This window comes from Schistocerca americana, chromosome X (genome assembly GCF_021461395.2).
Source record: "Schistocerca americana isolate TAMUIC-IGC-003095 chromosome X, iqSchAmer2.1, whole genome shotgun sequence".
Lineage (NCBI taxonomy): Eukaryota > Metazoa > Arthropoda > Insecta > Orthoptera > Acrididae > Schistocerca > Schistocerca americana.
The window spans coordinates 94,093,069-94,117,077 of record NC_060130.1 but is presented as its reverse complement, the minus strand read 5'-3'; the positions used below and the strand labels follow the sequence as shown (position 1 = coordinate 94,117,077).

General features: G+C 38.6%; 1 protein-coding gene across 1 annotated transcript in view; it reads left to right on the top strand.

Annotated features, from left to right (window-relative positions):
* The window catches only part of LOC124555826 (prostaglandin D2 receptor), a 503,176-nt gene that overhangs the window by 424,719 nt on the left and 54,448 nt on the right, over nucleotides 1–24,009 (top strand). Inside the window, exon 4 of the mRNA XM_047129893.1 lies at nucleotides 7,687–7,781. Coding sequence (XP_046985849.1) covers nucleotides 7,687–7,781 — 95 coding nt within the window. The remainder of the gene's footprint in view (nucleotides 1–7,686; nucleotides 7,782–24,009) is intronic.

Here is a 24,009-nt window from a genome sequence, read left to right as displayed (position 1 = left end):
GTGGAGAATGGGGGCTTTCAATTAATATATTTTAATCCTAAAGAATTATTAGTGAAATAAAATTTTGAAGATAAAATGTTTTTAGTGACTGTAGTGAATCACAAATTTAGAATATTTCAAGAAAGAACATGTTTCCTTAAAAAGTAATTAGACTGTTATCATCAGTGGTCTGAAACACATTGAATTATAAAGTTCACTTAAATACAGCACAGACAGAAATGTGACAGTTTCATGTATTCTCGCAATAAGCATTATGTGTAGAAGACACCAGGGGAATACTGACACCTTAAGAGATTTTTTATTTTGGTTTGGAATCCTGTCACTTGCATGGAAAAATTCATGATGCGCTGTGTGATCCTGGAATGTTAGATGGACAGCTGTATGAGAAAAATAAAAGAAAAAGGATGTTGAATATCTTCATAACTGCATATCCATTTTCTCAAACCTGCAACCTTTTGGTGTTGCCCTGAGTACCTGGGTAATACTGACACCCTTATAGAGTATGAAATACAGACATAATAAAACTAATTTTCTAAGAAACCAACAAATTTCACCATCTTAAAATATAGCAAAATACATACATAGCATGTTTTTTTTGAAAACAGTGTTCAAATTGGAAAAAAAACAGCAGCTTCAGCTTCATCAAAACCTAGAACACTGTTGTACTTGCTTGATGGTTTTCTTGTGGTTATTTTGGGATTTCTCTTTTTTAAAACCATTTATCCAGTCTTCTTCAGTCATTTTGGTTAATTTATTGAAATTTTACTTAAGCTGTAGCTTTTTGGCAAGATCATAGGCAACTCACCACACTCAGACAGGGAAATGCCATAGAATAATAGTGCCAATCATAATTCTGTTTTGAATAACCCAGGTACAAAACATGTCTCATATACACTCCTACCTTCTTTTACTGTATTACAGAAATGGGCATTTCCTATCCTATCAAATCTAAGGCACTTACAAAAGCAGCTGTGTTATTTACCAGGCAAGCTGTGATTACTGTGCAGTATTCCATGAGTATACAATGCCAACCATTTGTTTATCTATATGAATGACCATTGCCAATCTGTAGCTAACTAAAAGCTCTGCCAACCAGGTGTTGAACATACTGTGGCCTGCATTAGAAGACAATGAGTAAGAATGACAATTAAAATGCATTAGGGCTCTTTGTGCCTATACAATGGCTATTGCAAATCAGTGTTGCATGAGAACAACGTTTTCAATTAAACTATTAATATAGGGGCTCAGCAGTTATCAGTGAGTTATATTACATTACAGACTGTACTACAACAACATGATTCACTTGTAAAAAAACCTTGAACTAGATGATAATATTAACAAATAACTGAGGGCTGCTCATTAATCCTCTTTCCCAATACAGGACGGGTAGATGTGGGAACACTGAAATTAGTGAAAACCACATTTAATGAATATTTCCTAATTTTAACAAGAAGCATAAGAACTAAAAGATAACAGTGACTCCCTGGACTGTTAGCTAACTAACAGCAAATAAACTGTGTGATTAACATAGTCTAGCACAACAATGAAACTAAATTCCACCTGGTAGATCAATTAGTATTGTGTGCTCTGTGATAAAGTTCTTGAATTATGCACATCTTCCTTGAACAAACTCTCACAAATGCTATAAACTTGTAAAATACTGTAAATCATATCTCACAATGAATAAATAAACTAAAGGCCTAGGCTTAACAATTGAAGGCAACTCTATGCCAATAGCTCTGCAGGCACACAACTCCTTACAGTAAAAAGTTTAATTTATAATATATAAAAGATAAAGCTACATAAATTCATTTACATACAGCAGTAATTAAAAGTTACGCAAACTGTAGACATGAAATGCCACAAAAAAATCGATGTATATAAATTCAGTTAAATACAGCAAAATTTATAAACTATAGTGTACTTTTTTTCAAAGTGCTAAAGGTTAAACATAAGATATTTGACATACGACAGTGTGCAAAACATGTATTCCTTGTTGTATACATACACTGAAACACCCAAAGAAACTGGTATAGGCACGTGTATTCAAATACTGAGATATGCAAACATGCAGAACACAACACTGTGGTCGGCATGCCTATGTAAGACAACAAGTGTCTGGCGCAGCTATTAGATGGGTCAGTGTTGCTACAATGGCAGGTTATCGAGATGTTAAGTGGATTTGAATGTGGTCTTATAGTCGGTGCATGTACAATGGTATACAACATCTCTGACATTGTGATGAAGTGGGGATTTTCCCATGCAACGATTTCATGAGTGTACCATGAATATCAGGAATCCAGTAAAACATCAAATCTTTGACATTGATGCAGCCAGAAGAAGATCCTGCAAGAGCGGGACCAATGATGACTGAAGAGAATCAGTCAATCTGACAGAAGTGCAACCTATCCACAAATTGCTGCAGATTTCAATGCTGGCCACCAGTGTCAGCACGTGAACCATTCAACAAAACGTCATCGGTATGCAATTTTGGAGATGAAGGCCCACTTGTGTACCTTTGATGACTGCACAATGCAAACCTTTACACCTCGCCTGGGCTTATCACCACTGACATTGGACTGTTGATGACTGGAAACACGTTGCCCGATCGGACGAGTCTCATTTCAAATTGTATCGAGCGAATGGACGTGTACGGGTATGGAGACAACCTCGTGAATCTGTGGACCCTGCATGTCAGCAGGAGACTGTTCAAGCTGGTGGAGGCTCTTTAATGGTGTTAGGCATGTGCAGTTGGAGTGATATGGAACCTAGACACAACTCTGACAGCTGACAAGTACGTAAACATCCTTTCCGATCACCTGCATCTATTCATCATGTCCATTGGGCATTCAAACGGACTTGGGCAATTACAGCAGAATAATGCAACACCTCACACATCCAGAATTGCTACAGCGTAGCTCCAGGAACACTCTTCTGAGTTTAAACACTTCCGCTGGCCAGCAGACTCCCTAGACATGAACATTATTGAGTATATCTGGGATGCCTTGCAAGATGCTGTTCAGAAGAGATCTTGTACTCTTACTGATTTATGTGCAGTCCTGCAGGATTCATGGCATCAGTTCCCTCCAGCACTACTTCAGACATTAGTCGAGTCCATGCCGTGTCGTGTCGCTCTACCTTTGCGTGCTCGAGGGGACCGTACATGATATTGAGCAGGTGTACCAGTTTCTTTGGCTCTCCAGTGTATGTTACACTAGGAATAGCATGTTATTAAATTTGCAGGGGATTTGTGTGTACAGAAGGTGGGAAATTTAGTACACAGATCTCTGGCAGCAACAATGACTGGGCATCAAGCTGAACTGAGCTTGGCTGAAAGTTAAGGGTATGCCATTCTGTGCTGTTTCAACTCTATGCCAGAGTTCATCAATAACAGTGACAGTCAAATGGTGGCATTTCAATCTCTTGGCAACCCATGACCAGAATTTTTAATTGTTGAGGTATCTGGAGAAAGTGATAACAAGGGAAAGAGTTGAGTGCTTTCTGTTTTGAGGTATATCAGGACAACACGGCAACATATGGTTGTAAGTTATCTTCTTGAAAGGTACCATTGTGGAGACCTCAAAAGTAATGCACAGCAACCAGCCCTAATGCATGTAATATCTGCTGTCAAAATTGCCAGTGGTGTGCCCTAGTGTTAATGACAAAAGCAATCTGTCAATTTTTGTTACCTTCAGAGCCTCCACACATGGACACTTCTATTGTGATGCAGAATGCAGAACAAGAACCTGTCTGAAAAGGTAACATGGTGTCACTTCTGTGTCCAATGATCCTGTCACACTGTTTGCATTGATACTTGATACAATCAAGCCCATTTTCTGACCCAAGGTCTGTAACAGGGCTGTATGATCTTGTACAGCCATGAGTCATGGGATTGTGAATAGCATGAATAACATATTATGGAACAATAATGCACAGTCTCAATGGCTCGCAATCCTGCTGCTGTTGAATTCTAACATGTTGTGTCAGATGTTTCTCCTTGTAAATAAGCAATATTAAAATGTGGTTAATGAATAAGAAACCTACTGTGTAATCTTCCCTCACATAAATAGTGTAGTGGTATTACTTCTAACTACTTTTTACAATTGTACTGAAATGCTAATCACTTGCATATTCAAGAATGTAGTATACATCAGGCCAATTTGAAGTTTGTTACATGCTATGTTCTTGGAGTTGCAGTTGTAATTCTCATCAAATTTCTAAACTTAAATATATTTTATATAAAGTTTTCAAACTCAGAAACTCTCTTCCAAGATGACAAAACATTTAATATGGCATATGTTCATTCCTAACATGCATACAGAGTATGCTCTCTATGAGGTAATGCAAGATCTCTGTGGGCAGTTAATTCCATCAGTGAGAAATATCTGTATGGGGATCTAGAAGAGTTACTAGTGGTGGTTCACAGATTGAAAATTTCCAGAAGTTTCAGATTGAAAATTTCCTCTCCATTGTACTCAGACATTTTTTATAGAATTCAAATCTGGAGTCCCTGCTGCTCAGTCCATATGGTGGATGTAGTCACCTGCAACAAATTCATCCATTAAGTGGCTTGTTGTAGGTTGGTATGATGATCCATGAAAGGAAGTCTCAAACAATTGCACCTCTAGAATGAGAAATTAATGTAGTTGCAGTGCCTCATCTTCATATATCAGGGTATTAACAGTATTCATCTGACCACTAATATATATATATATATATATATATATATATATATATATATATATATATATATATATATATATATGCTGCTATATACACTCACGCAACATGTAGCCTCCCAACACCATTTCTGCAACGTCTCCAGCTAACTTCCTACTTTCTATGATTTTCTCATGATTTCACTTGCTAAAATTTCTCCTCCAGATGAACATGTGATGAAAATCATTCTAGAAACTGAAGCAGAATTCATGAGAGAAGAGCAAATTCTTTTATTTGTTAACAGCAAAATCTCAGTGATATAGAATCTACAACAAATAAGCCCTATTTTGAATTGTTTGAGTAGCAGACACTTTGCCAAATTTATCACATACAGACCAACCTACATCAGCATCTGATGTAGTTTGTTGGGAAATTTCTGTTTCTGTTAGTTCCCTGGACCTGAACTAGTATAAGTTGGTAAGCATCAGAAGGCTTTGGTCAGTCATTAATTTTTGGTAACAGCCATCATTACCTAGCTGATAATACTGGGTGAGGTAGCCACTTTCGTCTGTTGTGTTAGTGGTTTGTACTTCACTCTGTACACTCAGTTCATGCAAATAACCAGGCCAAAAAACTGTGTGCTGTGGGATTTTTGGCTGAAAGGAAAGACCATCAGATCATTTACTTCATTATAATCAGTTACAGCTTTGGTTTTGGGAGGATACTGCAGTAAAGTGCAAGAGATAGGGGAAGAATATTAAATATGTTATGACGTTGTCAAAATTGCTATTGAAGAAATAATTACAAGTACAGTCACATCTGGTACAAGCGAGTAAGAGTTGGGCGCGCGCACGCGCGCGCGCACACACACACACACACACACACACACACACACACACACACACACACACACAGAACACAGACCAAGATGACAGTGAAACCATATGACCTCACCTCTTGAAATATGAAGTACAAAAGCTTCAATAAATGCCAAAAATAGTCTGCCATTCATTGTGTTGTAAATATTATTTCTATTTCATACAGTTCCTTTCCCTTGTGATAAGATTTTTACAGAATATGTCAATACATCACACAATTTCAGTCTGAATTACAAACAACATGTACGCTATATACACTTCCATCTGTGATGTCTACTTTCACAGATTAGGGTTCCTCAGCCTATAGCAGCCTACATGGGAGCCATTCTCATTTCAGTCCCTCCCCACAACCCCTTGTGGAAGTCAGCTAGCTTACAGTTCAAACATTGTGTATTTATACGTTAACAATCAAATGAACACTATAATGAAGTAAAATAGTCACATTGTCAGTATCATTTGCAGAACAGTCACATCAGCTGAAAATCTCTCCCACAATATTACTATGATTACTGTCTTGATATGTTTTGTATATTTTCCCTCTCTCTTATATAGAGAGTCCAAATATAAAAAAAAATGAAACTACTCAATTGATAAACATAGTCCAAATTATTATTATTAATACAAGTTAATTAAACATATCCAAGTCATAAAACAGCCATTTTCCTTTACTAATACAACTTTGTGGTTTTTTTTGTGAATTCATAAAGGCTCTCTTTGAATTATTATAAATCTTTTCTTACACAGAAATTTCTGAGTACAGTATTGGTATACCTTCTCATAATGATGATCTTACTGTTCTGAAAGTTAGGAGTGCTATGAACTGTTTTAAGTGTTTCTATTAGCAGTACTGGGACTTGCGTCTTCTGAAAGTTTTTATTATGCATTGTCACTAACAGAAACTTTCTGTATCATCACAAACATATTTATAGTACTGGTCTTGAGTATTGGGTATTTATAAAGTTTAGATTATGCATAATGTGGAGACAGAAGTCTGTAATATTATGTCCAGTTAACACATGAGATGAAGAAATAACAGTTTTTGATAGGAACAGAAGTGGGAAATTACACAATTAATGGCACATAAATTGTAAGAATTTTGATTCAATGTTTTGATGTGTCATATACGAATTTACTCTCTGTAAACAGTGAATCATCCATGCTTTACACCCTTCTACATGAAGTATCACCTGGAGTTACAATAATATTAATACAATGTTCCTTATTCTACAATAAAAAAAGAGCTAAAGCATGATTCAGTTTTTTTTAATTGGTGGCATTACCCATATGGGAGACATTTCACTTCAAGTCCAATGAAATATGATTAAATATTAGTAATAGAGAAGCAATTTGTACTTTAAGAAATTATGTATGAAGTGAGTAAGGTTGCGGCTTCATAGCTCATTGCCTTAATAATTTAGCATATGATTTTCCTTTATATCATGTAAGTCAAATTTCCTTTACATCCATTTATTGTGAATGGAAAATTTTTCTTCAATACTATACAAAACTGATTTACATCACCCACAGAACTTATTCTTTTTTGTACTACTGTCACAGAGCAAAAGTAACAAATATTTTAATTTGCCAGCTTTCTCTTAAATGATTACATGTCTTAACTACCATATACATCTACATCTACATCCACACCCTGCAAGCCACTGTGAAGTACATTGCAGAGGATACTTCCTATTGTACGAGATATTAGTGCTTCTTCCAGTTCCATGTAAAGAAACAAAAAGATGAATGAACTACTATTTCCTATTTTTCCTCATTTACCACTTTTGTTTCAGAAGATTCTAGAAACTCAAGTAGTTCTGGGATTCAGATTCATCTTGTTCTTGTCTGTTACACTGTATACAGTTGTGGAATAATAGGTTTCTAATAACTCTAATAACTAATGATTTATGTAACTGTATGATCTTCACTGCTTACAGTTTATATGGATGCAAATTTGTGTCATCTATACAGATAACTGCTGTTGTAATTGTTGCTTGATAAATTCTATTACATATCTAGTACACTGTAAAATTCTATTAACCATTTTTAAATTTTTTTCCTCATAACATTATTAGTATCCAAATGTATTGCACTTAAGACCATCAGTAAGGAATAGGATAGTATGGTCTGCATTAACATCTTTTTATTTTAGGATAATACTCCAGTTTACATCACTGCAGGAGTTTCAGGAGGTCTCTTTTTTGCACTTTTTGTGATAGTCATCTTCACATACTGGCAGCTCAGTAGGTAAGTAACCAGTAAATGTAAATGTATACAAACACATTTAAATTATTATTTGTAAATGCTTTTGTCATTTTTTATTTTGTAACTTGTATCCATATATCAATTTATGGACAGTCAGTTTGCTACATTTTTCACTTGTTATGAACCTATAATAATAAACAGATTAGTTGCCTTAAACATCACCCATAGATTTTTGCATTTAGATTCTCTGTTATAAGCAGAATCTTTTCAGAAGTGAACAAGATTAGTCTGCTGATTCTGAGCAGCAACTTAGAAGTAGATTTTATTGTATTACTGGTTGCTTCAAAAATTGTAGACTGTTAATTTCAGTACATAGTAGCTTCCAAAAATGACATAATTTCGTGATTTGCACCAACATGAGATGTGCAGACCTACAAACCTTAGTTATGAAACCATAGCACACAACTGAGATAATATTTGGTTCATAGTTAACAACAAAAAAGGTTACTGATATAAAACAATTTCATGACCACACTGATTAAAGTGAAAAGAGCTACTACATGCTCCAAATGGGCTGTAGGTTATGAAGAAAAATAAAATACCTGTCAAGTTTTAATTTTTCTTCATATAAATTGCATCTAATTAATCCTTATCTTCATTTCAGAAGTAACTTAGAAACAACACTTAAAACACAAATACCCCTATCCACTGCTATTAAATTCGAAGATTTATGGATTAGGTAAAACTTTTTAGCCCAGAAGGGACTCGTTAAGTATTTTATGTCAAAATTTCCTTTTTATGGTACCACACTCTTTTAAATAAAAGAAATTTGTCTTACATTTTTCCAGTGATTAGGTGCAGTTCTTGAAGTGAGATTCCCAATATTTTACAAACATACCTATAGTTGCCATAAACCTTTCATCAAGCTCTAAATTTTTCCGGTTAGAAAATTTCTTCATGTATGAAAACAGGTGTAAGTCAAAAGGTACCTACTTTGGTGAACAGAGTAGATGATCCAACAATTTATACTTCAGATTTGCGTGTTTTCCCATTACCTAACTAACTCAATGGGCAGGTGGACTGTTCTGATGAAAGGTAACATTTTGATTTTTAAATATAGGCCTCTTCTTATACAATATTTTATACAGTTGTTCCAGAAGACTTGTGTAGTGGTTGTCAGTTATTTTTTTCCACTTTGGAAGATAACCTTTCAGAGAAATCCCTTTAGCATCCCAGAAAACACTGAATGTAATACATTTCTTTGCATGGCTATCTTCCACAGCAACTCTTAAAATAAGTTATTATTAGTTTCTCCATTTTAAGCTTATTGCAGTTTAAGTAAAGAGAACTTTACACCAAATGCATTTTACTTTTACTTATAAATCATCTTATGTGGTCATTCTCCAAATGGATACATATATTTACACATTTTTGGTTTTTTAAATTAAAAATAGTGTTTTGCATAAAAAGTTGGTGTGCAATTTGCTTATGATACTTACGTTAACCAAGAGGGAGGAAGCAGGGTCTGGAGAACAGGCAAACATGGGGCAGGAACACCATAAGTAAAATGCACAACTTTATATACAAAATACTGTTTTTAATCTAAAAAATGAAAGATGTACAAACATATGTATCCAGTTTGCAGAATGGCCACTGAAGATGCTTTATAAATAAAAGCAAAATGCATTTGGTCTAATATTCTCGTTTATTAAATTTCAGTAAACTTGAGATGGAGATACCAATAACAACTGACCATGGTCTTTCAAGCAGATGAAATCAGTGTCACCACTTTGCTGTAGTCTTCTTGTAATGAAGTTCCTCACTCACAATAACAATTCAGCATACAAAATCTGTTAGAATTTTATTTTAAATTATCTAAATATTTCTTAGAAATCCAGTTTCACATTTATTTTTTTGACATCATTCAGTGTGTGTGTCACCTTCCTTCCACAAGCCCTTATCACAATTTATCTCACTTTTAAAATGTACTTTATATCTGAAGAAATAAATCTCGGGTGAACAGCCTGGTATGATTGTGCACAGGACACAATATTTCGGCAATCGACCACGTTGCCACCGTCAGTGCACCAATGTACTGACCGGTGGTGGGCCGGCGCCAGGTATATATAGGACAATCTCCCTCCTCCCTCAGGTGCTTCCTACGAGTCAGTGTGGTCCGCGCCCCACGCGTGGTCCAGGTCCGGCGTCCGTTTTCCCACCGTCTGGGTGCCGCGTCCTACATCTTCTCGTTTAGAAGGGACTGCCGGCACCGCTCTCGTTATTCTTCCCTCCTCCCCCATAGTCAGTACACTCTGGGAAATATCCTTTTTCTTCTCAATCTGGGTGATCGTTGGTTCCCACGCCTCGCTAAGGATGTAACCGCTGTCACGATTTAGTTGTGGCTCCCTTACTCTAATCTCTACAGCTTCTTTGATAACACAGTCCCAGTATTTGGAAGTCTGTGTCAGGACTTTGGTTTGGTCGTAATCCACGCTGTGGAGTTCCTTCAGGCAATGCTCAGCGATTGCCAACTTACTGGGCTGTTGCAGTCTAGTGTGCCGTCGATGTTCTCGGCATCGGTCCTCAGTGGTACGAACGGCCTGACCTATGTATACACTCCCGCATTGGTGAGGTATCTGATAAACCCCTGATTTACGTAGACCGAGGTTGTCATTAACACTACCGAGAAGGCTCTCGGTTTTGCTCAGAGGATGGAAGATGGTTTTCACTCGGTGTTTACGTAAAATGCGTCCAATTTTTCTGGATAAGGCCCCACAAAATGGAATAATAGCAAGGCCGCCTCCTCCTGAGGTTCATCCTTAGTTTCCGCCGGTGCTGCAGGTGTGGGATGTAGAGCCTTCCGAATTTCCCCTTCCTCGTAACCGTTCCTCCGAAACATGGTCTTCAGACAGTCCAATTCTTGTCGGAGTCTGTCCCTGTCAGAGATGGTGTCAGCTCTGTGTACAAGAGTTCTGAGCACGCCATTCTTTTGTGCCGAGTGGTGGCAGCTATCCGCACATAGGTACAAATCGGTGCGTGTCTTCTTCCTATACACGCCGTGGCCCAAAGTGCCGTCAGCTTGTCGTCTAATCGAAACATCTAGGAAAGGGAGCATCCCCTCCGTGGTGAACTTAATATGCTCGTGTATGGAGTTGATATGTGTGAAGAAGTCTGCCAGTTTATCTCTTCCATGTGGTCAGATAATGAAGGTATCAGCCACATATCTAAAGAAACAGACGGGTTTTAGATGTGCTGATTCAAGAGCTTCCTCCTCAAAATGTTCCATTCTTTAAATCTCTTTTTGATATGCCAGTGGTGTTAGCTATTACAGACACCTTCATTATTTTTTATCCAATTGGTCATGATTTTCTGTTCTCCAGTTGCTTTGTTTATGTATTTATTCATTACAGAAGAATTCAAGATTTGTTCTGAATTATGGAAATATGTTACACATTTGGTACAAATGAAGATAGTCTTTTTCTCCGAAAGGAATTTTGTAGTGACCTTCATAGACTCCACATCCAGTATCCAGGTGTACAGCTGTAAGGCAGGTCACAGAAGCCAGTAGCTGCTAGGACTATCAGGGCCCGCCACTAACGGGTGCACATGTAGCCTCTCCTCCGTGCATGCCACCAGTCAACCAACAGCTTAAAGAGTCAGGCCTGACTAACCTCACCCTCAGTTACATATTGACATTCTGACTAGAATTATTGGACTAGTAGTGTAGCCACTCTCCAGCATGTCTTCTTGTACAAGTTATTTCTAGATGTAATAAAGAGTTTTGTCTGTCATTTTCTGTGCATTCTTGTAGTTAGAACAGATTGTTTAATACTATAATAACACTTATTATTAAGCAAAACAGCTTCCCTTTAAACTTATGAGATATTTGATCACTATATATTAGCAGTCACTATTTGCACCTTTTGTGTTATGCCTTTCCAGGTGAAAGTAACGTTGTAACTTAGTGTTATATTGTTATAAATATATACATCTTTGTTCAGACTGTGTTCTGTTTATGTTTTAAAATTAGTTGAACAGTTTTAAAAATATATATTGAAAGCAATGCAAGTAATTTCTCACTCTTTAATATTCTTTTATGTGACTCATTACAACTAAGATTTCCAGAGTCTTTACTGTCTTTTTTAAGGATTAACAGGCTCTTTATATTCGTCGCTGCACCAGACTAGAGATGGGCAAAACTGTTCTTTTCAGAGATCGGATCAGAACTGTTCACTCCCTGAAATGAACTAGCTCTTTTTCGTGACTCACCAATCATTCACAACAGAAAATAAATGGAAGGCACATTGCCCTTTAAACTTGGTTTATTCCAGTACTATACCTGTATTTTGATCTTATTTGATCCTATTTTGAAGTAACACAGATAATGAGTAAGAATTTTGTATTTTTTATTGAAATTTCCACGATATGACAAAGTTTTTGATTATTGATTTATTTTGCACTATCATGGTTTTGTGGGTGCTCAGAAAATGTTGTAACTTGAGATTTACATTAACAATATATTTGGCTATAATGTATTAAAATTTCATTAACCTCGTACAAATACATCGCAAGCCATATATTTTTAAAGTGAACATTTCCTTCCGAAGACGCCTAAAATCACAAAATCCGTACTACAATAAGAAAAAAATATATAAATTTGACTGTAAGACCAAAGTGCTGCATATAGCCTTCTGCAGAGTAAAACAAGGAAAATATTGGTGTATCACTTTTGCTATATGTTTATCGGTTCGCTCGTAATTAAAGTGTAAATTCGAGTGACCATAATAAAAAATTCTATAGTAAGAGGAGCCGTCAGGAACCTAATCTGATCAGTTTAAACAAATAAAAACAAATGATGTATACATAACATAATTATGTAATATACATAACGGTATTACTACGAAGAACAATATCCAGTAGAGACGAACTGTGATGCAGAGGCGCTGAGTCAAGCAGGTCGAGCCGTGAGCTGTATTACTGCATGAGCTAAGACCACAGAGACCAGAGTGACACCTGAGTTGCTTTGCTCAACGCTCTGGCTAGAGTTGGGAACGGTGGGGTGAGCGTCGAGCGGGCGAGTTCCAAGGGTGGGGGGAGCGGTGAACTGCCACCACTCACCCGCTCGGAGACAAATCGTCCGTTCTCTTGCGAGCAGGTTGTTACAAGTAGTTCTTATGTTCTCCGCAAGGAGGCTCTCTGTCCTGTTGCTCGCGTCAACTGCCCAGAGGGCAGGCCGTGCGACTGAAACGATCACCGACGGAGTGCTATGCTAAGTTAAGGTGCGCCAGACACTGCACGTGGCAGAGGAAGCACAGAGAGGGCACGGCATATGTGAAACACAAAATCCAATGGGGCACTGCACAATGCAGGCAGCCAAGGCAGAAGCAGGGTAGAGGCCGGCGCTGGCTGTGTTGTGTGGCGTGCAGTGTGCTCTGACCAGCAGAGGCCCCACTGGTCTGCTCCGACTGTCTCTCTCTCTCTCTCTCTCTCTCTCTCTCTCTCTCTGTCTCTCTCTCTCTCTCTGCTGTGGGAAACGTTTGGAGCTACCGTTCTTTTTTTCTGAATCACTGATTGTTCACTCCTTTGAAAGATTCAACTCTATGAATTAGTTCAGGAGCGGATCCCCCATCTCTACACCAGACCCCTCCTCCCCTTACATTATGTCAATGTCAAAGTGTTGAGACACTAACACAAAATATGCAATAGGTGTTTGCTCATAACTGACAACTTGTCACATTGCATAAACTGATTTTCTTTCTTTCTTTCTTTCCTTTTTTTTTTTTTTTTTTTTTAAGTAAAAAATCCCAAGAGAGATGGACTACTTCTGTGATCAGGCTCACAGGATGATATGACACTGACTGGCTACTGTTGCATCCTCTACCAAATGGCAGTGTTTGCATAGGGTATGAAAGGGTGTGGTGACATCACATTGCACTCGCAGCTACTGTCAGGGTTTCAGACTTTGGAGCTGTTACTTCTCATTCAGGTAGCTCATCAGTTGACCTCATGAAGCTGATTGTATCTTATTCCAGTACTTTCACGAAGGGAAAATTCGTGGCAGTACCAGGAATTGAACACGGGCCATCTGCTTGGCAGTAAATAAAACACTCTGCTATGTAGGCAAAGCGCTGAAGTTTAAGCTCAGGAGATTACTTTTGAAGCAATTGCTCAAACTGCGTGAGACACCAGAACAATTCAGTACCAGATCATTCTTATTTGGCCACCAGAAACCAACTGTTGTTACTCCATAATAACAATGCATTATATATTATATATTTCATTATGCTTGTAATGCCTTTCTAAACGAGCATGGAATATGTTCAGCATTGTTTTCATAAGAATGACAAGCTATCAGGACATGAAGAGAGGAAACAAAAACTATAATTCAAAATGTGAAGAGCAATCAGTGCAAATGTATCTAAAATGAAAGACACAATGTCTGATAATTTGAGGAAAACACTTGACAGAAATCTGTGTTTCGAAATGATCTTTCTGATTACAGTTAATACAGTTTTCATTTCAAATGTCACAAATACAGTGAAGATCTCTTTCTCTCTCTCTCTCTCTCTCTCTCTCTCTCTCTCTCTCTCTCTCTCTCTCTCTCTCATACACACACACACACACACACACACACACACACATGCACACTATAAAGCTATATAAATTCCATATGATCGGAAATGAAGTGATGAGTTGTTTTGTGCTATAAGAGTCAATGCATAGGACACTGATTAATAGACATTGCTCATAATGCTATACATAATGCAGATTAATTCATAAAAACAAGAAATACTGTTTCCACTAATCCATTCAGTGGAATGCAAATAGAGGAAGGTTTTCTTTATTAGGAAATTAATATAATTAGTTAATTTTGGATACTATGGTGGAACTAGTGTTCTTGATCATTTATATAAATAGTTCTCTCGTGTTTTAAATAAGAAACCTTTGAATGTTAATAAGAGATAAGAGATATCTTTACTGAAAATGAGATATATAATAAGACAAGAGCTGTATAGTACGAGTTACTGCTTCACATTATATGCAGTTAATTAAATACTTCTCAAACAAAATCTGTTATGGAATTGGAATCTTCAAAGATGGACATTGATTTACTATCAAGTGAATGAGCAACTTTTTACTATTAGGCTTACCTTACTGCACTTTTATTCTTAAAAAAGGATGCACATTGACCATGCTAACATAGTCAGCTAGAAGTGTACAATTTAAAGGAGATATTATGAGTAATGTCATTAGCGACTCAGTCTACTCTATAATTGTGAAAAAATTCCCTTTCCCAGTTTCCACCTAAGACAGATGACTGTGAAAGAGCTATTTGATTTCAGTGTTTCTTGGCATATTCCACTGATGAATTCTTCTCAGGTTATCAGCAGAGTGGTGGCATCATCTTGTTGCAATATTTCAATTAGTTTCGTATCCATCATCTTCTGGCAAAGTGTCGGGATGCTGCATTCTGCATATCTATATAGCTGCTCGGCCATCATCCGATACTGTAGGCTGGCCAATCACATTCCTCCGGAAGGAGGGTACCACGTCGGTGGTGGTGGGGGGTCTGTGGCGCGGACCGGCATTGAGATCTGGTGGCTATCCCATCTTTCTGTGAATGCCACTGCCTTCAGATTGGAGCGTTCCTGACGTATTTTGTCAATTATGGGATTCCATGCTACACTGAGCTGAAAACCGCTATCCCTGTTTACTAAATTGTTGTGCAGACGTATCTCCACTTCCTCTTTGAATATCAAGTCCCAGAAACCGTTGGCACTGCACAGCTTCTACATTTTTTCGAATTAAAAGGTGTGTCTCTCAATAATGCTATGTTCTGCTACAGCGGACTTGTTCATCTGTACTAGTCATAAGTACAGCGCTGGGAGATACATTGTTGTGCCTGCCCGATATATTCCATCCTACATTGGCACTCAATACTGTAAATGCCTGGCATCTGCAGCCCCAGTTGGTCTTTGATTGAGCCAAGTATATCTTTGACTTTTTTTGGTGCACAAAAGATGGTCGTTGTTTCGTGCTTCTTTAGTATTCTTGCGATATTGGCTGTTGGCTGTCCAGCAAACGGCAGAAACGCCACATGTTTTGTTTCGTCTTCTTCTTGTTTCTCCTCCCACTTCTTGTCTGCATGCAAGGCATGTTTTATTTGCGTCTCAGTGTAGCCATTCTTATGTAATGTTTCCCACAGATGTGCTAACTCATGCGGCAAACTCTCACTGTCACAGATCAACCTGGCTCTTTGTACTAAGGTGTTCAGTACTGAGTTACATTGTGCTGGATGGTGGTAGCTCTAATCATTGAGATATAAGTCTGTGTGCGTCTTCTTCCTGTCGACAGAGTGTCCCAATGTACTGTCTGGATTTTTCTTGATCAAAATATCCAAGAAGGGAAGGCAGCCATTCTCTTCTACCTCCATGGTAAATTTGATGCTGTCATGTATGCCACTGAGATGGCGTAGGAACGCCTGTAGTTTTTTCTTGCCATGGGGCCACACTACAAAAGTGTTGTCTACATATCTGTAGAACACCTTTGGTTTATGGTGAGCGGTGTTCAGTGCCGCAACTTCAAAGTGCTCCATGTACAAGTTGGCAATACCTGGGGCCAGGGGGGAACCCATGGCAACACCATCCACAAGAAGAAAGCCACCAACAAACAGTGCCAAAAGTTCCTCAGACTTCTGGGCAGACATCAACAGGAGGAGAAAGCCAGCAATATTAAGACTGTCATCAACCTGGCAGGGAGAGTGCTGGATGAGCCGACAATCTCAAGCTCTCAGAGAGCTTCTTTTCAGTCCTTCTTCTCCAAATCCAAATCCCTTTCAATAATGTCCAGCTTATTGCAATGTGAATAACATACAACTGACACAGGTCTGTATACCTTGCTGCTACTATCTACTAGACTCCTATCACTGAAAAAATTTGGGGGAAGTGAATCATGTGTGTTACGTGTCTGTAAATTGTGCAAAGTTTCTTCTGAGTGTGATTATATTTTAACTATCTGTGTGTTACATTTTCTGAGATGGAAATTGGGAACCAGCCAAGAATTTGTTTAAACGAGTATGGTAAACCATTTAAAAACCACACCACACTGATTTGTGCATCAACTATCTGCCACATGGATTCACTTCAGTTCTCGCTCACCTTCCTACCTCACAAGCCAGACCATTGGACATTATGCTATATGAGCAGGTATTGCTTGTAGTACATGTAACATTAGGATTTTCTTTCATTCTTTTTATGTACACCATGCTACCTCAAGTACTGTCTTTTCCTCTATGAAGGAGGATGGTAGACACAAAAAATAATCACAATATTTATAAATGGTGGAAGTTTCAGTTACAGTTGCACATAAGATCTCCTCTTTATGATAATATGAAACTGATTTAAGTATGTACAGAAGTTACAATGACAGGAAAAAAAACATAACACCAAAAGGAGTTCTGCTGCATAAACAAAAGTTGGTAGGCATGTTTCTACATTTGAAAGATGACGATTATTCAGATTTCACAATAATTTTATATGCAAATCAGGTTTGCTTTAATACAAGCTGTAATGGTCCTGAGCATTAGTTGCCTTTGAGGTTGGATGTGCTGAGTTGATGTTACTCAAGAATGCCATTAAGCCAACAGAGACACCATTATCAATTACTCACTGAGTTTGAACAAGGTTGTGTAATAGGGCTATGAGAAGGTGGATGTTCCTTCTGCAGTAATGGAGGAAGACTTGGCAGGAATGTAGCCAATCACAGAAGACCAGGCTACGGGTGGTCATCTGGCACTGCCAAGGGGGAAGCCCGTCATGTTCAGCATATGGCTCTGGTGCACCATACTGCATCTGCAGTAGCAATCTGAGCAGCAGTTGCCACCATGGTGATACAGTGAACTATTACAAATCAGTTGCTTCAAGGACATCTCCAAATCAGATGCCCTGTTGCATACATTCCACTGACCCAAACAGCTGCCATTTGTTACTTCAGTGGTGTCAAGCAAGAGCTCATTGGAGAGCAGGGTGTAACTTTCTGATGAAAGCTGGTTCTGCCTCGGTGCCAGTAAAGGCCGTGTGTTGGTTATGAGGCCAATTGAGGGCCTGCAACCAACCTGTCTGCATGCTACACACACTGGATATACAACTGGAGTTATGGTTTGGGGCGAGATTTCATATGACAGCAGGAGCACTGTTGTGGTCATCCAACACACCCTGACTGCAGAATTCTTCATTAATTGGTGATTTGACCTGTCACGCTCACATTCACGAACAGCATTCCAGGAGTGTCTTCTGACAGGATAACCACTGCTGTAATCCAGCATGCTCTACAGTGCGTCAACATGTTGCCTCGGCCTGCTCGATCACTAGATCTGTCTCCAATCGAGCACATATGGGACATCATCGGAGAAGAACTCCGGCGTCATCCACAAACAACATTAATGGTCCCTGTACTGACCTATCGAGTGCAACGGGCACGGAACTCCGTACCGCAAGCTAACATCTGGCACCTGTACAACACAATACATGCATGTCTGCATGCTTTCATTCAACTGTCTGGTGGTTACACTGGGTATTAATGAATTAGCATTTCACATTTGCAACGGCTTATCTCACCATTAGATTTTCCGCGCGGGGTAGCCAAGTGGTCGGAGGCACCTTGTCGCAGTCGACCCGGCTCCCCCCGTCAGAGGTTTGAGTCTTCTCTCGGGCACGGGTGTGTGCTTTATCCTTAGCGTAAGTTAGTGTAAGTTAGATTAAGTAGTGTGTAAGCTTAGGGACTGATGACCTCAGCAGTTTGGTCCCATAAGACCTTACCACAAATTTCCAAATTTTTCCCTTATATTAACCTGTGTTAAACACTTAAATATGTTGCCTAGACAAATTTATTCCCAAAGTTTCCTTACTTTACATTAATTGTTATTTGGTATTGAATTTTTTTTCCATTAGAGTATTTGTAACTTTTACATAAAAATGGTCGTATTGTAATACCTTTCTAGTGTCCATTGTGTTAGTAAGGGGTAGACAAATTGATTCATCATTCAAGTGATCTTGATGTTTCATTTGACCACAAGCACTTATGCTCTCATACATTTATAAACTTCTTCTACCTGTTTCATTTTCATCGGCCCATGGCCACAATCTGATGTGATATTTTCTGTTCCTTTCTCTGCTTTGGTTCTGTATCTTTCCTTCCCTTTTTCTGTGCTTGCTTCCATTTTATTGTTAGCAGGCAAAAATTAAATTTGGTATCCCACGAGGTACAGCATTGTGACCACTCCACCTTTAAACCTGCTTGAATTATATACCAAAGTCATTATTAACATATCATGCTAGACTTTTTATTTGCTAATGACCTATGTATACTAACAGAAACCACAAAATCATCCACATCAAATGCAGACAATGAGACAGTAGAACAGTCATGTAATTGATTTACAACAGAAAGTTTGCCAAAAACCAACCTGATGGCTACTAATCTTAGTATAAATCAAAGGCTCCAGAAATATTTTTATAGCTTACTTCACAAATGATACATTCTATATATAAAATTCTTTTATGTCCACACCCACAGATAATTAAAATGTAATCATCACATTGATAAATTGATCATAATAAGACAATCTAGCTTGCTTTGCACTAAGAAAACTTCCTCACTGTGTTAACCACTATATACAAATGTTAGCATATTTTGAGGTCTTTCATATGCCATTCTAATATTAGATAACCTTCCAAGTGGTTGCTGTTACGATCTATGAAGTCTTTACAGCCATAAAATGGGCCATGCAGATTTTATGTAGAATTCTCAAACGAGCCAGTTTCAGGTCCCTCTTCAATGACCTTGGAATTCTTGCACTTACATGGCTACACTTTTACTCTTTAAAACTATATTTTAGTAATGAATTTCCCTATCAGTTGTAGAGATCTTCAGATTCAAGGTTTGCATGTTCCTACCAACACTGTAGGAAACAATGTTTCTTGTAAATATGTCATTATCAAACAGTACATAATGGCTGATTGTCAATATATTATTTTCTTTGAGGTAATTCATAATGTTCAAACACAGTATGTTTTCCATAATCCTTCTGCAAATGGACATTAGTAAGATGGGTCTACAATTCAGCAGATTACTCCTATTTTATTTGTTAAGTACTGGTGTGACCTGAGCAACTTTCGTCTTTAGGTAGTGATCTTTCATTGAGCAAGTAGTCGTATTTGACTACTAAGTATGGAGCTATTGTATTAACATACTCTGAAATAGACCTAACTGTTACACACTCTGCACCAGAGGCCTTGCCTTTATTAAGTGAATGAAGCTACTCCATTACATCAGGGATACCTACTTTCAAGCTACTTCTATTAGCAGTTGTTTGTGGCTCAAATTCTGGAATATTTACATTATCTTCCTGTGTGAAGGAGTTTCAGAAAACTGTGTTTAGCAGCTCGGCTTTAGGGGCACTGTAGTCAGTAACATTACCATTGCTATCACACAGTGAAGGTATTGACTGCGTCTTGCCACTAGTATACCTTGTATATGACCAGAATCTCTTATGGTTTTCTACCAGATTTCAAGACAGAGTTTCATCGTGTAAACTATTAAAAGTATCTCACATTGGAGAATGTACTAAGTTTCGAGCTTCAATAAAACATTGCCAGCCTACAAGATTTTGCATTCTTTTAAATTTGGCATGCTTTTCCTCACTGATTCCACAACTGTTTTTACCTGTTTTGTGCACTATGAGGGATCAGTACCAACTCTTCTTAGTTTGTTTGTTATATACAGGGTGATTCAAAAAGAATACCACAACTTTAAAAATGTGTATTTAATGAAAGAAACATAATATAACCTTCTGTTATACATCATTACAAAGAGTATTTAAAAAGGTTTTTTTTCACTCAAAAACAAGTTCAGAGATGTTCAATATGGCCCCCTCCAGACACTCGAGCAATATCAATCCGATACTCCAACTCGTTCCACACTCTCTGTACCATATCAGGCGTAACAGTTTGGATAGCTGCTGTTATTTCTCGTTTCAAATCATCAATGGTGGCTGGGAGAGGTGGCCGAAACACCATATCCTTAACATACCCCCATAAGAAAAAATCGCAGGGGGTAAGATCAAGGCTTCTTGGAGGCCAGTGATGAAGTGCTCTGTCACGGGCTGCCTGGCGGCCGATCCATCGCCTCGGGTAGTTGACGTTCAGGTAGTTACGGACAGATAAGTGCCAATGTGGTGGCACTCCATCCTGCTGAAATATGAATTGTTGTGCTTCTTGTTCGAGCTGAGGGAGCAGCCAATTCTCTAACATCTCCAGATACTGTAGTCCAGTTACAGTAGCACCTTCGAAGAAAAAGGGACCAAAAACTTTATTGGCTGAAATGGCACAGAAAACGTTCACCTTAGGCGAGTCACGTTCATACTGAGTTGTTTCCCACGAATTCTCAGTGCCCCATATACAGACATTGTGACGGTTGACTTTCCCGTTAGTGTGGAAAGTTTCTTCATCACTAAACACAGTCTTTGAAACGAAAGATTCATCTGTTTCCATTTGAGCAAGGATAAAATCACAGAAATCGATTCTTTTAATCTTATCAGCTGCAGACAGTGCTTGAACCAATTTCAGACGATAAGGTTTCATAACTAACCTTTTTCGTAGGACTCTCCATACAGTTGATTGTGGAATTTGCAGCTCTCTGCTAGCTCTGTGAGTCGATTTTCCTGGGCTGCGAACAAATGCTTGCTGGATGCGTGCTACATTTTCATCACTCATTCTCGGCCACCCAGAACTTTTCCCTTTGCACAAACACCCATTCTCTGTAAACTGTTTATACCAACGTTTAATACACCACCTATCAGGAGGTTTAACACCATACTTCGTTCGAAATGCACGCTGAACAACTGTCGTTGATTCACTTCTGCCGTACTCAATAACACAAAAAGCTTTCTGTTGAGCGCTCGCCATCTTAGCATCAACTGATGCTGATGCCTAGTCAACAGCATCTCAAGCGAACAAATGTACAACTAAATGAAACTTTATAGCTCCTTTAATTCGCCAACAGATAGTGCTTAGCTCTGCCTTTTGTCGTTGCAGAGTTTTAAATTCCTAAAGTTGTGGTATTCTTTTTGAATCACCCTGTATATCTCAATTTCCAATGATGCTATTTCTTTGAATTTAAACCACATCTGGTATACATTTACATTGTCAGATTGAAAGGAGTAGAGACTCTATCTTAAAAAGGCCTAAGTGAATTTTTATTTGATTTTTTAAATAGGTATATTTTGCATTTATTTTTAGTGCTTTTGTATGTTACAGTATTCAGTCTTGCACCAAAGACCTTGTGTCCACTAATCTCTGTATCCATAATGATGCTCTGTATTTGCATAGGATTATTTGTTGCTAAGAGGTCAAGTTATGGTTTCATGACTGTTTATACTTCAACTGGGCTCATGAACTATTTGCTGAAAATAATTATTGGAGAAAGCATTCTGTACAATTTTGGACAACCTTTTATGCCTACCACTGGCTTTAAATATGTATTTTTGCCAACATAGGGTAGATTGAAGTCAGTACCAACTATAGTTGTCTGAGTGGGGTACCTAGTTGAAATGAGACTCAAATTTTCTTCCAACTGTTCAGTAACTGTATCATCTGAGTTGGGGGTCAGTAATAAGAACCAATTATTAATTTATTCCCATCATCAAAACATGACCTCTACCCCTCCTAACTCATAGGAACTACTGCAGGGTAAACTACTCCTAACAGCAATAACCATTCCCCTGGCAACTGTTGTAATCTATCCTTTCTTAAGACCATTAGATCCTTTGTAAAAATTTCAGTTGAACTTATCTTTCAGTACCTATAATGTTTTGGGCTTCAGTGCTTTCTATTAGCACTGATATCTCTGGTTCTTTCCACAACTACAACAGTTTACAATTACAGTACTGTTTGTCACAAGGTCTACCCTTGTCCTGTGTTTGCCCTTCACCCTTTTACACTGACTCCATATCTGTAGTTTCCTGAGACAATCTAACCTCTAAAACCACCCAGTCCTCTCTGCACAGCCACTGCTACCCATGCAACTGTTTCCTGTGTGTAGTGGATCCCAAATCTATTAAGCAGAATCCAAAACCTTACCACCCTATGGCACAAGTTGAGGAATCTGCAGCGTAGACAATCACAGAACCGTCTGAACCTAAGACTCTAACCCTCCATTCGGATCTGTACTGAAGGTCTGCAATCACTCCTGTCAATGATACTACAGATGGTGACCTTCACCTTCATCTTGAAAGCAAGACTGGCAGTCCTTACTATTTCAGATAGCTGCCCAAAACTAGAAAAAAATCTCTTCCATTCCAAAACACACAGCATTGCTACAGCCATGAGCCACCACCTGCAGCAACTGCACCCTATGCTATGCTCTTCATGGGATGCAGAATCACCAATTCCACACCTGGGATGACTCCTCGTGGTATGCACACAGACTGAACACTGGAATTCTTACTCTTTCTGACAGCCATATCCCTAAGGGGCCCCATTATGCACCTAACATTGGTGCTCCCAACTACCAGTAACCCCATCCTCTATGACTGACCAGATCTTGCAGGCTGAGAAGCTTCGCCTGAGAGCAAGTGACTACAACTGGCTCAGGATCTTTGTCAGACACAGACTGAACCTGATACTTGATTTTCAGACAAACTGTGGAGGCCCTTTGATCAGCACCCCAGAAAGCCTTCCACTGTCACCCACTCGACCTTGAGTGAGCGGTCAACCTCAGTGCAGGCAGTACCCAGGGTGGCCACAATAGTGGACTGTTCCGGGGGATACTTGGGAGGTAATGGATGTCACTTGGAGCCCCACATCTGTCGCCCTCCTTCCCCCCCCCCCCGCCTCCCCCCTCGCCCCCTCAATCAGTGATGCCCATTGGCAATGCCCTCATGCTGTATGACTGAAGTCACTACTGCTTGGAGCTGTGAGTGAAGAGCCAGCAACTCAGCTTGCATCTGAACACAGCAATCACAGTCTCTATCCATATTAAAGATGGAAAAAGTATATTCTAGAGAATTATTAAAATGTGGAACTGTGCCCAATAAATACAGAAGCAAGCAAGAAATTTATGAGTTTAAACTAAAGAGCACACATGAAATTCCAAATAAATAACTTCTTATTAGAATCTATGTCAACTTACAAAGAAAATGGTGTGCTTCAATCCAATTACTGCAGGGACAGAATCTACCACTCAACTGAAGGATCTAAAAACTGTAACTTAC